Consider the following 14,932-nt stretch of genomic DNA (forward strand, 5'->3'; position numbering starts at 1 on the left):
CTAGCAACCACTTGGGATACGATAGCAACCACCTAGCAACACCCTAGCAATCATTTGAGATACCATAGCAACCACACAGCAACACCCTAGCAATCATCTGGGTTCCCATAGCAGCACCCCAGCCTCCACCTGGAATACTAAAGCAACAACCTAGCAACACCCTAGCAACCATCTAGGATACCACAGCAACCAAACAGCAACACCCTAGCAATAATCTGGATTACCATAGCAGCACCCTAGCCTCCACCTGGGATACCATAGCAACATCCTAGCAACCATCTAGGATACCACAGCAACCAAACAGCAACACCCTAGCAATAATCTGGGTTACCATAGCAGCACCCTAGCCTCCACCTGGGATACCATAGCAACAACCTAGCAACACCCTAGCAATAATCTGGGATACCATAGCAACCACACAGCAACACCCCTAGCAATAATCTAGGATACCACAGCAACCATACAGCAACACCCTAGCAATAATCTGGGATACCATAGCAACCACACAGCAGCACCCTAGCAATAATCTGGGATACCATGGCAACCACACAGCAACACTCTAGCAATCATCTGGGTTACCATAGCATCACCCTAGCCCCCACCTGGGATACTATAGCAACAACCTAGCAACACCCTAGCAACCACCTAGGATACCAGAGCAACCGCACAGCAACACCTTAGCAATCATCTAGGTTACCATAGCAGCACCCTAGCCTCCACCTGGAATACTAAAGCAACAACCAAGCAACACCCTTACAACCACCTAGGATGCCTTAGCAACCACACAACAACACCCTAGCAATAATCTGTGTTACCATAGCAACACCCTAGCCTCCACCTGGGATACTATAGCAACAATCTAGCAACACCCTAGCAACCACCTAGGATACCACAGCAACCACACAGCAGCACCCTAGCAATAATCTGGGATACCACAGCAACACCCTAGCCTCCACCTGGGACACTATAGCAACAACCTAGCAACCACACAGCAACACCCTAGCAACCTCCTGGGATATCATAACAACCTAGCAACATCTTGGCAAGCATAAGCTGCGCAATCACAGCATTTTCTTCAGGAATTGCACTTGTTTATTGCAGCGCTGAGGTGCGGGATGAATCGAAAATGGTGTTGCGAGCAGAGTTTGTGTTCACAGCGGCTGGTTTGCAGCGCTGGCGTTGTTTAAAGCCGCTAATTAAACAAACTCACACTCTCTCCTGCTTCACACACGCCTCCGTCAAACTGACCCTGGAGCCAGGTTTAAAAAAACCCAGAGTCGAAGAGTCGACTCAGAGCATTCGACTCTTTGAGTCATTATCCAAGAACCGAGCCCGACTCGCAGCCGCGTTGGAGTTGAAGAATCGACTCTTCCGGAGTCGACTCCTCATCGCTAGGCCGAGGGTAGGCGGGGCGAGTCGGAGTACGGGTGTGGAAAAAAAACCCCGTCACCCGTATGACGAGTGACGTCAACGAGCCATCTTTGTTCCCCCTTAATCCAAAGCATCTTATTTTTTGTGTACACAGTGGCAGAGAGGCGAGTCAGCTGAAGCTCCGTGCGGCTCATAGACGGGATATCAGGCGAGAGGAGCGCGCGGACGAGAGGCAAAAGACGAAGAGCGGTTCTGAGAGGATCAACAGCAAACAAACAAACAAATAAATAAATAAACAATCACCTCTGAAATCGAGAAGAAGGGAGAAAAAAAAAACGCCCGAGGCAGCCCACCCAACCTTCCAGAAACCACCTTTCTCCAGGACCTGTATATAGCTGCACACAAACCTCAGTGAGAAATGTGAGTATTGCGTTTTTATCTATTTATTTATATATTTGATGTGGTTATAGAATGGATGGAGGACATTCTAGAACGTGCTCAGCAGCTGATCATGTAAAAAAATAGCTTTCTTTAAAGAAAATCTGCTTTTTTTTAAAAAAGGATTTTAGTACCTGTATCCCTTATCTGCTCATTTTGAAAGCACAGAGCATTTTTTCTTCTAATAATAGCTAATAATGTCCATAAATAGGCTGATAATAGGCAGCTCTGTTTATGCTCAGCACAAATAGTCTTAAATATAACCAGCTATTTACACCAAATGACGTCTAAAATGTAGTATATTTTAGATCCAGGTCTGTCTGCTGCTGTTTGAAAGCATCAGTGACTGGAAACACGCCTATATCCACCGGATTGGACTGGTTTGGGAGGATGAGAATGGTTCAAATACATGAGAAAATTATTATTGTATTATAACCGTCTTTATAAACCGTGTGTACATGTGAATAAGCATCCATTTAAAGACACAAGGTGATTTCAGGAGCCTCAGGCCCCTTTTATTCCCTCACAGACAGGCCCATCGTTGGGATATTGTCCTAAAATGGCATTAAACTGTCCTTATTTTTACAAATAAAGTTATATATTTAGATATAAAAGCGGCTGTTGGGTTCATTTTATTCACCCAGGCTGTTTTCCTCAAAGCGTGATCCACATGGTGGGGGTTGGGGAGCATTGCCTGTCGTTTGCGAAGCAAAAGAGGACCGTCACGTCCATTGTTTGTGCCATCCTTTCCCAAATTGGCTCGTTCTGTTCCACATTTGCCCAAATCAGAGGCTCTTGCGTGGTTTATGTGGCTGGGTTGTGACCAAATGGCTGGCGCAATAAGGATCATGCATGCTCCTCTGCAAGAGAAGATGGCCGTGCTGCTCTTTCCATCCCTGTCCACACGCCTTATTTAACCTGGATTAAATAACTGAAGTGGAAATGCAAGACTAAACCACCTATTTGAGCTAATCTGAACGGGCCAGTTTGCTACACAGACCTTGCATATGTGTGCATCAGTGAAAACAATGTGCTTATAGAACAGGTGCGCTGTTTATTTCATTATTTAGGTTATTATATGTGGTCAGAGATGTGGAGTTTGCACGCTGCTGCTTGTAAACCTCGTTCATTTTGACCCTTTTGTCATAGAAAACGGTCTCAGAGTGTGTGTGTTGCGTGTGACGCACATAAATGCAGGCCTATTGAGGGTGGGGGTGTTGGCCCTGTCTTCGTCTCTGACCCTATGCTGGTCACATCCATATATAAAAGTCCCAGCATTGTTAAATCTGTTAAATATGAAGCGATTCTGAATGTTGGTGCTGTTCGGACCTGCTGTCTGTGTTTATACAGGCCTACAGTGTGTGAATGGCGCATTTTTGGAACCGTAATAGGCATCATAGGATTATATGATGGACCCAGAAGCTAGCAAAGCTACTCCAAGCAAGTACTTATTGTGGATTATGAGAAATTATTCACGCCAAGAGCCTCGCCTGTCTCCTCCAGACTGGCCAGCTGACTGTCAGCGTTCAAGTTCAGCAGGCATTTAAACAAAATGGACGTTATTTAACTTTGCCACACATTTCCATTCACTCAAGTGTGGTAGGGTCAGCTTATATGACCCTTAGCATGGTATGCACTTTAATTTTTCATATAAATTAATATATTTTCAACGTGTAAGTTCATTTTTCCGAGTATGAGACATATATTTTGCGACTGGCAGCCTCTTTTTCAACCTTTCTTCTCTCTGTCCAGCACTGTTGAAACAAAAAAGCCCTAATCGTAGGCCACGCTGGCCCATAGCATGGAGTGCATTCTTGATTTTCATATAAATTAATATATTTTCAACTTGTAGGGTTATTTTTTTGACTATGAGACGTGCGTTTTGTGGCTGGCAGCCTCTTTTTCAACGTTTCATCTTTCTATCCAGCACTATAGAAACAAAAAAGCCCTAATCATGGGCCGTACTGGCCCTTAGCATGGAGTGCATTCTCGATTTTCATTTAAATTAATATATTTTCAGCTTGTACGTTCATTTTTTCGAGTATGAGATGTGCATTTAATAGCTGGCAGCCCCTTTTAACCTTTCATCTCTCTGTCCAGCACTGTTGAAACAAAAAAGCCCTAATAGTGGGCCGCGCTGGCCGAGGCCTGTGGAGAGGCTGCTTTGAATTCGTTCTTTGAAACACCGTCCCACCTTTCCAGCGTCACAGAACGAGCCTTTGTGGCCTGATAATTGTGTTGGTGTAATGGTGGCGCTGAGCTGATGTACACAAGCCTTTTCGTTCGAAACAGCACCTCAGCCGCAAGGCTAAAGCTAGTGGACCGATAGCCGCACTGTTGGCGATTCCTCTGCTCAGTGAAGGTGACAGTGGGCAGGATTTGATGTCTAAATATAGGCCCTCGAGAAGGAGAGGCTGAAACAGAAGCCGAGACTCAAGTAAATGTGCTACGCTGACACAAATAAGACCTTAATTAGCTTTTAATGTGCTCATATGTTCTCATATGTCACCTATTCTGTTCATTTGGGCACAATTAGTGTATTAAAGCGATGGTGTTTGTCCAGTTAGAGGGATTAGAAGCAGAGGTGACCTTTATACAGAGTTTTGTCTCCTCCTGGTGGCCAAATAGGGGAATTACAACCACAGTTTATTCACTGGATTTGTCCATATATTGGCTATTAAAGACTAAAATTGTACTTATGCACAATAAGGAATGAATATTCTATACATTTTTTGTATATTATAATTGTGATATGCCTCTCAGTATAACAAAACACTTTGATTTAACAGCGTGAACCATCAAAACATGCACAGAAATTGATCTGGAACATAGGTGCTCATAATGGACAATGGATTGTATTATTAAAACACTTTTCTTTTTGATTTATTAAGGTCTCATTTGCATATTGTGTCAAAAAAAGCTAACATAATATGTTGTGATGCAGTTATACATTATATATGGTGAGATTTTAGACCAATATTGTGGCTGGCTGGTCTATAATGCTTCAAATGTGTGGATATTGATTTAACTCCTTGCTCTCCAGGCTCGTTATTCAGCTGTTAGGCTTTAACACAGTAATTACTACAGCGTGTCCAGTAACTACTATACAGCTGGTATGAAACGTGTGCAGTTCTAAGAGCCTAAAGCCGCCCACGGTTCGTTGGAGTAAAATGGGGTAATGATTTATGCATTAGCACGGGGGGGGGTTCTGGTTCTCTTCTCACGAAGCTGATAACCAGAAACATTTCATACCGATGTTATGAAGGCTTACGAGGCCTCACTGACCCGTATGAGTCCTGACGCTCCTGCCTGGCCAGATCTGCTAATGTGTAATCTACCCTCTTTAGCCAAAATAAAACTCTGTTACAAGTGGATTAGTACAGTTTTAGCATTTTCATGCCATTGATGATGCTGACAGTCATCGGATGGCAGATTTTAAGCTTACAGGTTTCACTTCACTTTAAAAAAACGACAAAACTGTATCGCACAGCTGAAAACAGTAGGAGGGTTATTCTCAAAGTAACATTAAAATGACTAAAACTGACTGTTTACTTTATATATACAAACAATCATGGCTGAAGAATAAACCTGAATGACTGAGTTTAAAATGATTTTCAGTGACATTTTCTTTAACATTTAAGTGACCAAATTATCATCACCGCAACAGAGTACGATTTGAAGTCTGTAAATAATGTTTTTAGGACCTTTGTTTTCTTAATCTGTATACTGGTCTTGGAATAAGTATTTTAAAGCTGATTATTTATATATATCTTTTTGCAATTTTGTCTCATTACCGCAACACGTTGACAGTTGTTGAGTTTTTCTTTTTTTTGTGCCACGAAACATTTTGCTGTGTTTGGTTTGCATCGTTAAAACACTAAAGAGATTCAGCAGTTAAAAGTAGAACAAACTCTTTTTGTTTAATTAAAAAAAGTGAAAAAATGATAAAAATCGGTAATGAGAAACACATGTGGACACGTTACGGTAATGAGGAGTAAAAAAAATGCCCCCAAAAAATTTTTTTTTCTGTACCATACGCCATGATTATATGAACCACATAGCGAGTTTATGTAAGTATAATTATGTTATAAATGATAAATGGTAATAGTTATGGTATAAATGGTATATGGATCATTCTATGGAAACAGTCACTTAACCAAATGTTTCGGTAATGACAATTTTAGCCCATTTGGAGCAGAACCGAAAAACACAGCCAGTTCATGACTAACAAACACAGCTTTGACGTACATAAAATCACAAAATTTTTACTGAAAAACAAAAAATGTGTTTAACTGCAGAAAATCTGTTTCGGTAGTGACGATTCTTAATGTTCCACATTGATTTTCAGACTTTGGGACACATTTACTTTGAAACAATGGGATCTAACTGCTCACCATGTGGCCATGAGGGACAGGGATGCAGCCTCACTTCCTGCTCTAAAATGCAGGGGCGGCGCTGAAATAAGGCTCTGCCCACAGACCAAAATTCTTTGTTGTTTCGTAGTGACATGAAAATGTGGGCAGCGTTTTTAATGTAAAAATTAAACTCATGATGAATCTAAATCTTTCAGCTTCGCTTTGAAAGAAATAAAAAAAGATCTTTAAACACACAAAAAAGCAAAATGTGAGTTTTATTTTCAATTTTAGGGGTTGGAGTTTGGGACAGACTCCGCTCAATAGAAAGAACCCTATATATGATGATTTTGTATATTTTTAACTACTAATATAGTTTAATAACTATATTAATGCAGCATAAAGGCTGCTGTCAGAAGAAAACCTCGTACCTCCAAAATGGTAACTTTACAGGAGAAGGAAAAACATACTTTACTTTTAATGTAAATTAATGGAATGTACACAATGTAAAGGGTAACGGGTATTTTCAAATTATGTCAAAAACTGAAAAACGTCAAAAATGGAGATACGAGGTTTTCTTCTGAAAACAGTGATATATTGATATATATTGATTAATTAATAAATAGATCATACTTCAATGTTTTTTAAAGTGTTTTGTAATTGTGGGAGCTCACTTTGTACTCATACAGTAGAATGGTCCATATAAGGCGTATGAATATAAATTATACACTAATATTTTTATGTGTGCTGCTTATGACACTCAAATATTCATGGACATGTTTTGAGGCGGTTTTGTGAGACGTAGCGTCTTAAAGCCTGAATTGTGTCCATACTTTAGTCCATGTTTATAGACAACAGGGAGTCATACACTAAACTAAAGCAGCGCCGAGCAGCTTAGCTGATCAACTACATTTTGGGTGAGATGAACAGCTATAAATGTGATTTTTTTGACTGAACTGTCGCTTTAATCCTTCAGAAAGACTCTGAACCTCCAGAGCTGCATCAGTGCGTCTCTGCGTTTCTCCATTACAGTCATTAAACAGTTTTTTTTACTGTGGATACGTTTGCAGGGGTAGTTTTTAGGGCACCTTGAGACACTAAAGATGTGAAATGTGTGTTTGATTTTTGATTGACAGGTCTGCCCCAGGCCCCGCCGGCGCACCCGCCCCAGAGGGAGGGAACCAGGCCCCCCCAAACCTGACCAGCAACCGCCGCTTACAGCAGACGCAGGCTCAGGTGGACGAGGTGAGTGACCCCACCCCCCACCTTCCTCCTTACAGACCACTGCTCGAACACGATCCTACACCTTAATATAAAAGATTATTTTTAAATAAACTTATATTTATTACATTTATGTAGCACATTTCAGCTTAAAGGGGCCTGAAACTAGCATTTAAAGGGCCGGTATTATAGAAAAAACAGTTTTGAATCCACTGTTTTTGTGATGTCACATCTCCACACATTCTTCCTACAGCAGTTTAGCTCCGCCCACTCACACTGAGGAGTGGATGGACGGCTTTTTGAGCAAGGCACAATACAGGGCAGCCAATCGGAAGAGAGCTTATTTACATAGATCAGTCTTAAAGGCACAGCAACAAAAACAGCCGGCTTAATTCTGAAGGGATAAAGAGGATACAGGCCCTTTAAAATGTTACTAAAATGCTGTAAAAGCCGTCTGAGTTCATGATTTTATATGATTTTCATTCTCCTTCATCAACGTTTTCTCACGACAGTACCCAGAAATACATCTGAGTATCTCTGTGGTGTCACCCAATCATGACTGCTAGCCCGGCTGACCGCTAGCCTAGCCACCGAGCTGTAGGCTATTTAATACAGCATTAGCATTTCAAACATAAGCCTGTCCATAAAATCCACCCTAAAGCAACTGTAGTTTTCCTTCTACCTTCAAGATATGTCATCAGAAGGTGCTTTTCCTGGTCTTTAAACCTGGAAATCTTGCTCTATAGACGACTGCAGCGTCGCTGAAGGAGGCGATTGGGCACTTAAATGCACTTTAAAGTGTTTTACAAAGAAACAAGCATAAAACTAAAAGAGAAGTAAAAATACTGAGCAAGAAAGACAGTTAGAATGGAGTCAAAATGCAAAAAAAATGACAAGTGAAGCAAGGATTATTAGTACAAATCAATGAATAAATAAACGAACTGCTAACAAAATAATGTCACATGATAATACAAATATAAAAAAAGTAAACATACCAACTGAGGATGCTTGACGTGTCTTGCGAGAGGGAGTTAGGAGATAATAAACAGGCATGTAAGCCCACGTCATAGGTATATAAAGTGTTAAATAAAATAAATATACATTTTAAATATAGATAAAAATACAAATTACCAGCAAATCTAGCATAATTAGCTTAATATTTGTCTACCTTCTGTTTTTGTGGAGGGAGATTTCAGATCAGACAGACCCGTGTCATGACGCTCCAGACGTTTCCAGTGTTTTATAATAGACGCTAATCTCTGTTTGTCCGTCTTCAGGTGGTGGACATCATGCGTGTGAACGTAGATAAGGTCCTGGAGCGAGATCAGAAGCTTTCAGAGCTGGACGACCGGGCCGACGCGCTGCAGGCCGGAGCCTCACAGTTCGAGACCAGCGCCGCCAAGCTGAAGAATAAGTACTGGTGGAAGAACGCCAAGGTACCAACACAGAGCGACTGAAGCAGCGCTGCAGAGAATCACAGCACAGCACAGTTTATCACAGCACATACGGGCTCAGTCCAGCCTCGGGTTACTGTCTGATCCAAACTGAGCGCCAGTTTAACTCCTCTTTAATACCACCAGCTTTAAAGATGCAGTATGACTAGATGATCAGTGAGGAGACTGAATGTGTGAATATAGTTCTTCAGTCATGCTTAATGCTGTGCTGTTCGTGCTATTTGTGAATCTAGGCTGTAAAAATATTATGTGGTAATAGGAATTATTCAGTAATTATTCAGTAATTACTATAAATAATTCAGTATCTACTGCATATTATTCAGTGTCCATTATAAATTATTCAGTATCTTTTATAAATAATTCAGTATCTACTACATATTATTCAGTATGCACTATGAATTATATCTTATCTACAATGAATTATACAGTGTCTAGTATGAATTATTAAGTATCTACTATGAATTTTTCAGTATCTACTATGAATTATTCAGTATCTACTATGAATTATTCAGTATCTACTATGAATTTTTCAGTATCTACTATGAATTATTCAGTATCTACTATGAATTATTCAGTATCTACTATGAATTATTCAGTATCTACTACGTATTATTCAGTAATTACTATGAATTATTCAGTATCTACAATGAATTATTCAGTATCTGCTATGAATTATTCAGTATCTACTATGAATTATTCAGTATCTACTATGAATTATTCAGTATCTACTATGAATTTTTCAGTGTCTACTACGAAGTATTTAGTATCATGAATTATTCAGTATCTACTATGAATTATTCAGTATCTACTATGAATTTTTCAGTATCTACAATGAATTATTCAGTATCTACTATGAATTATTCAGTATCTACTATGAATTTTTCAGTATCTACTATGAATTTTTCAGTAACTACTATGAATTATTCAGTATCTACAATGAATTATTCAGTATCTACTATGAATTATTCAGTACCTACTATGAATTATTCAGTATCTACTACGTATTATTTAGTGTCTACTACGAAGTATTTAGTATCATGAATTATTCACTATCTACTATGAATTATTCAGTACCTAGTATGAATTATTCAGTATCTACTTTAGATTATTCAGTATCTACTATGAATTATTCAGTACCTAGTATGAATTATTCAGTATCTACAATGAATTATTCAGTATCTGCTATGAATTATTCAGTATCTGCTATGAATTATTCAGTATCTAGTATGAATTGTTCAGTATCTAGTATGAATTGAATGTGTTCTGTAATTATGAGAGTGAGGCACTGCAGTGTGGATCTTTGAGTTTGAAAGGTTAATCAAGGCATTTATTTAATCTGAATAAAGTCATTTGATTGTTACCACACACAGTAAATTTCTCGGCTGAGTTAGGAAACGTATCTCACAGTGCGTCTGTCTCTCCTCTCTCTGTAGATGATGATCATCCTGGGGGTGATATGTGTGATTGTGCTCATCGTCATCATCGGTAAGACAGCAGAGCACTTCACTGTGACACATGCCAGCTAGTGAGGGTGTAACGATGCGCATGTTTACAGCCTCGATGCGATTTTTAATTCAGAGGTCAAGATTCAGTTAGATTTTTGATTTTTGTTGCGTATTAATGTGAGTTATTTCTTCAGGGCTCTAATTCCGCTTCACACAGGTTCCTTTGGCTCACACAAGTAAAAGTTTTCCAATAGACTCCAATAGATTTAATTTCCTCTAACAATAAGAACCTCCAAAAATCATAACCTCCAGAATTTAAAAGCTATTCAGATAATAAATGTCCGGTCATTTGAGTGTGGGTGTGTCTTGAGCATAAGCCATGCCCCTCCCCACCCACTTTACTCTGATAGGCTGTACCCAGATGCCTAGTTTTGATCATTGACGGTGATTTCCAGGATAGACAGTAATTGGGAGACGCTCAGAAGAACGTTTCCTGGTTTCCATCCATTTTTTAAATTAAATTCAAGTAAATAACTCCAAAAAAAATGAATTATGTGATAAAAGGCTGCGTTTCTGAGTTGCAGAGAAATCATTGCTGCTTTGTTTACTTTTATGGCTGTATCAGCACAGAAGTTTATGTACTAATTCAAATTAGATTAAGCAATTTTATTCAATACAAGTCTTTTTTATCTGACATCAAAAAATGTGAACAGAAACCTGGCTGCTCATTAAACCCACCTCCTTGTTTCTGCACTCACTGTCCATTTTATCAGCTCCACTGACCATATAGTTTCACTCTATAGTTCTACAGTTACAGACTGTAGTCCATCTGTTTCTCTGATACTTTGTTAGCCTCCTTTTACCCTGTTCTTCAGTGGTCAGGACCCCCATGGACCCTCACAGAGCAGGTACTATTTGGATGGTTGGTCATTCTCAGCACTGCAGTAACACTGACGTGGTGGTGGTGTGTTAGTGTGTGTTGCGCTGGTCTGAGTGGATCAGACACAGCAGTGCTGCTGGAGTTTTAAACACCTCAGTGTCACTGCTGGACTGAGAATAGTCCACCAACCAAAAATATCCAGCCAACAGCATCCTGTGGGCAGCGTCCTGTGACCACTGATGAAGGACTAGAGGATGACCAACACTAACTGTGCAGCAGCAGATGAGCTATCGTCTCTGACTTTACATCTACAAGGTGGACCGACAAGGTAGGAGTGTCTAATAGAGTGGACAGTGAGTGGACACAGTGTTTAACAACTCCAGCAGCACTGCTGTGTCTGATCCACTCAGACCAGCACAACACACACTAACACACCACCACCACATCAGTGTTACTGCAGTGCTGAGAATGATCCACCACCCAAACAGTACCTGCTCTGTGGGGGTGCTATGGGGGTCCTGACCACTGAAGAACAGGGTAACAAAGTATGCAGAGAAACAGATGGACTACAGTCTGTAACTGTAGAACTACAGAGTGAAACTATATGGTCAGTGGAGCTGATAAAGTGGACACTGAAGTGGATGGTCAGTGTATATTTAGACAAACCTATTTCTAAAAGTAAACAGAAAAGCTTCGGTTGTGGTTTAACGTCTGTTTTGTCTTGTTTTCTCTTCCAGTCTACTTCAGCACCTAAAGGCCGGCGCTCCTACCCCAGTCTGCGCTCATGACCACCCGATTTACAACAGCTGAATTATCTACCCCTGCAAAGAGTGTAAATCTGTCCCCTCGATGAACCCTGTAACACCCCCCCCCCAATAAACCCCACCCCCCTCACAGCAGGACCCCAGTCTCTCCGTCCATCCCCACGTCCATCCGTCCGTCCGTCGGTCCGTCCATCCTGTGAGTCTGTGGTCGTGTCTCCTCTGTAAATACGTCCCCGCTTTTTCTGAAACGTCCTTCACAAACTCTAAAATATCGACGAGAGGGCGACCCTGGCGACCCCGGCGACCCCGGCGACTATTGGGTATATTTATGATCTACCGTATATACACGAATCGTCCTTTGTAGACTTTTATTCTGATATTATAACAGTTTTTTGTAGTTTGTGTGCGTGTGAATGTGTGCATTTGTACGTTATTTTGTTTTTTTTATTAATTAATTTACTTATTTTTGTACGACTCCTCTTGCTTCGGCTTCGACAAACTGCCTACAGATCTCTGTGTATATATTGCACGTTCTTCCTCTCATCCATCCTCAATCCTTCTCTTCTTCTTCTTCCTCTGCTTACTGTTGAGTTTTAGTGGGTTTTTGCACAACCGAGATACAAAATCAGAACCTTTTTCCGCGTCACACGACCGTCAGATCCATCCAGCATGTCACTCTCCCTCCTTCTTTTCTTCTCTTTTTCTTTTTCTTACCAACAATAGACTCGTAGCCTTTTTGTAAACTGCCACAAAATGATTTGGACCAATGTCTGTAGATGTCTTTTATTCTTTTTAACGTCTATTTAGTGTCTTATCTCTTAAACATTCCTTTATAGCAGTGTAGGACTATGCTGTCTATAAACTGCATGCAGACATACAGGGCGTGGGTTTGCCAATACAGTGGGAATCTATTGAAAAAGTCGATTGATCAGGCCTAGCAGAGCGAAAGCGCACACTGTGCATTGCAGTTGGGCTTTGTAAACGTACCAGTGGCCACTTAATACCACTAAACACAAATTAGGGCCCGAAAATGGCCCGAAATCAACCAGTTTCGATACCAGAGATGCTCCACAAGCATTATTTGGAGCGGAAATTACCAGAAAGGGGAAACGATCATGCACAAGAACCTCGTTTTTGATGGCGCTTTTAAACTTGAGCGAGGCAGAACCGCAAAAACGTGCAACTTTCTCACTAAACGCGACTCAAATCCACGAAAACGAACTCGTTTAAAAGTACAAGCAGGCCAAAACGTCGCCAGCAGAATTAGTTTTATCCTTCAAAGCACACGTTCCGCCGTGAGTCGGTTGCTAGCGCTGTGTTTCTGTCTTATTATTACTTTTTGTCTTATTAAATAGAGATTATGCCTTTTTTTAGTTTGGTTTTTTAACGTAGAAGTAGATTATATTTGTATTCAGAGTATATTTTGTGTGAGTGAAGCAGGCAGAAAAGGGACCAGATCATTCAGGACTTTATTTGCTGCAGTGTGTGAGTGTGTGTGTTTGTGTGTGTGTGTGTGTGTGTGTGTGTGTGTGCGTGTGCGTGTGCGTGCGCGCCTGTTTGTTGGTTTTAGCTCTGTAGTTTATACACTGCCAGGCACCTGGGGGGACGTTTTCTGTTTCTCTTTTTTTTTTCTTTTCTTTTTTTCTATCTCTTTATTTTCGCAGTGCCCTTACCGGTTTGCTCTTATGCATACAAACCCCCCCTCCCCGCTCCCCCCTCCCCCTCTGCTCCCAGCACACTCAGAATTACCCATCATCCCCCAGTGCTCCAGTCACACAGGACACAATCTGTCAGCATGAAATGAGCCAGTGATGATGTGTGCAGCTACACGTGATCACGCATGTAAGCTGGATGTCTCTCGCTCTCCCTCTCTCTTCCTCTCCTGCTCTCTTTTTCTCCCCCCCCTCTCTCTCACTCGCTCTTTTTCTTTTTCTCCTCTCTCTCTTGCTTTCTTTTCTCTCTCCCTCTCTTTTTCTTCTTCTCTTCTCTCTTTCACTCTTTTTCTTTTTGTCCCATCTCCCTTTTTTCTGCTCTCTCTCTCTCTCTCTTTTTCTCCTCTCTTTCTCTTTCTCTCTATATTTCTTGCTTCTTTTCTCCTCCCTCACCCTCTCTATTTCTCTTCTCTCTCTCTTTCTTATTTTTTCTTCTCTCTCTCTCTTTCTTTTACTCTTTTCTTTCTTTTACTCTCTCTCTCTCTCTCTCTCCCCCTTCTCCTGTACATTAGCCCAGCTTCATCCGACCAGATTAGGCGGCTTAGACTGCTTGCTTACAGCGGCAGCTGATTGGTTTTGACAGTGGGCGGAGCTAGATAGCACTAGCGGGCGGAGCTAGCAGCTCTGTGGGCGTCTTCAGCACCTAAAATGACCTGTTTCTGTGCTCCACTATGGCCATAAATCTGAAACAGGTTAGTTCTCAGGTATTCCACAGCAAAACGAGGAAGGAGTGGAGCCCTGTCATCATTACAGTCACTCTACTTCCACCCAAAACTCGCTTCATTTATTTCTGTCTTATAAAAGTAAATGGCCTTAGATCATTCTTTTTCCCCCATCCAAGCATGACTGACCCCTCTTTATTTCTCACCCACCCAAAGAGAGCAAAACTAATTTAGGAAAATGACCAAAGACCGTATTGTCTTGCTTATGCTGCCAACTGCCATCAAAAACAGGTTTAGGGAAGTTTTCCCCTCTTCTCTGGTTTAAAAACGATGCTCAAAAACCCCGAACGTGCTGGCGTTTTCAGGTCTAGACCTGTTTTTACTTGAATCAGGAAGCAGGCGATTTTTGAAAACTGTAACGTGGGTCTAATTAGAGCCGAAGACTGACGCAGATTTATGGCCGGGCCTAAACTACAACGATAGCACAACTTCTTTATTTATTTCTGTCTTATTTCTGTGATGCTGAGTATGAAACATGGAAATAAACATTTATCTGTAGCTGTTATAATATATATAAATATAATATATAAAAAAAAACAACAAAAAACAAAATCTGTATCGTTCGGTGTTGTA

General features: G+C 40.8%; 1 protein-coding gene across 1 annotated transcript; it reads left to right on the plus strand.

Annotated features, from left to right (window-relative positions):
- Positions 1–1,466: 1,466 nt before the first annotated feature.
- On the plus strand, positions 1,467–13,871 carry vamp2 (vesicle-associated membrane protein 2). The gene is made up of 5 exons (XM_036594890.1): positions 1,467–1,791; positions 7,298–7,406; positions 8,660–8,818; positions 10,270–10,321; positions 11,899–13,871. Coding segments are annotated over exons 1-5 (339 nt in total). The 5' UTR covers positions 1,467–1,789; the 3' UTR covers positions 11,916–13,871.
- The last annotated feature ends 1,061 nt before the right edge of the window (positions 13,872–14,932 follow it).

The sequence above is a fragment of the Colossoma macropomum genome, unplaced genomic scaffold, assembly GCF_904425465.1.
Source record: "Colossoma macropomum unplaced genomic scaffold, Colossoma_macropomum, whole genome shotgun sequence".
NCBI lineage: Eukaryota > Metazoa > Chordata > Actinopteri > Characiformes > Serrasalmidae > Colossoma > Colossoma macropomum.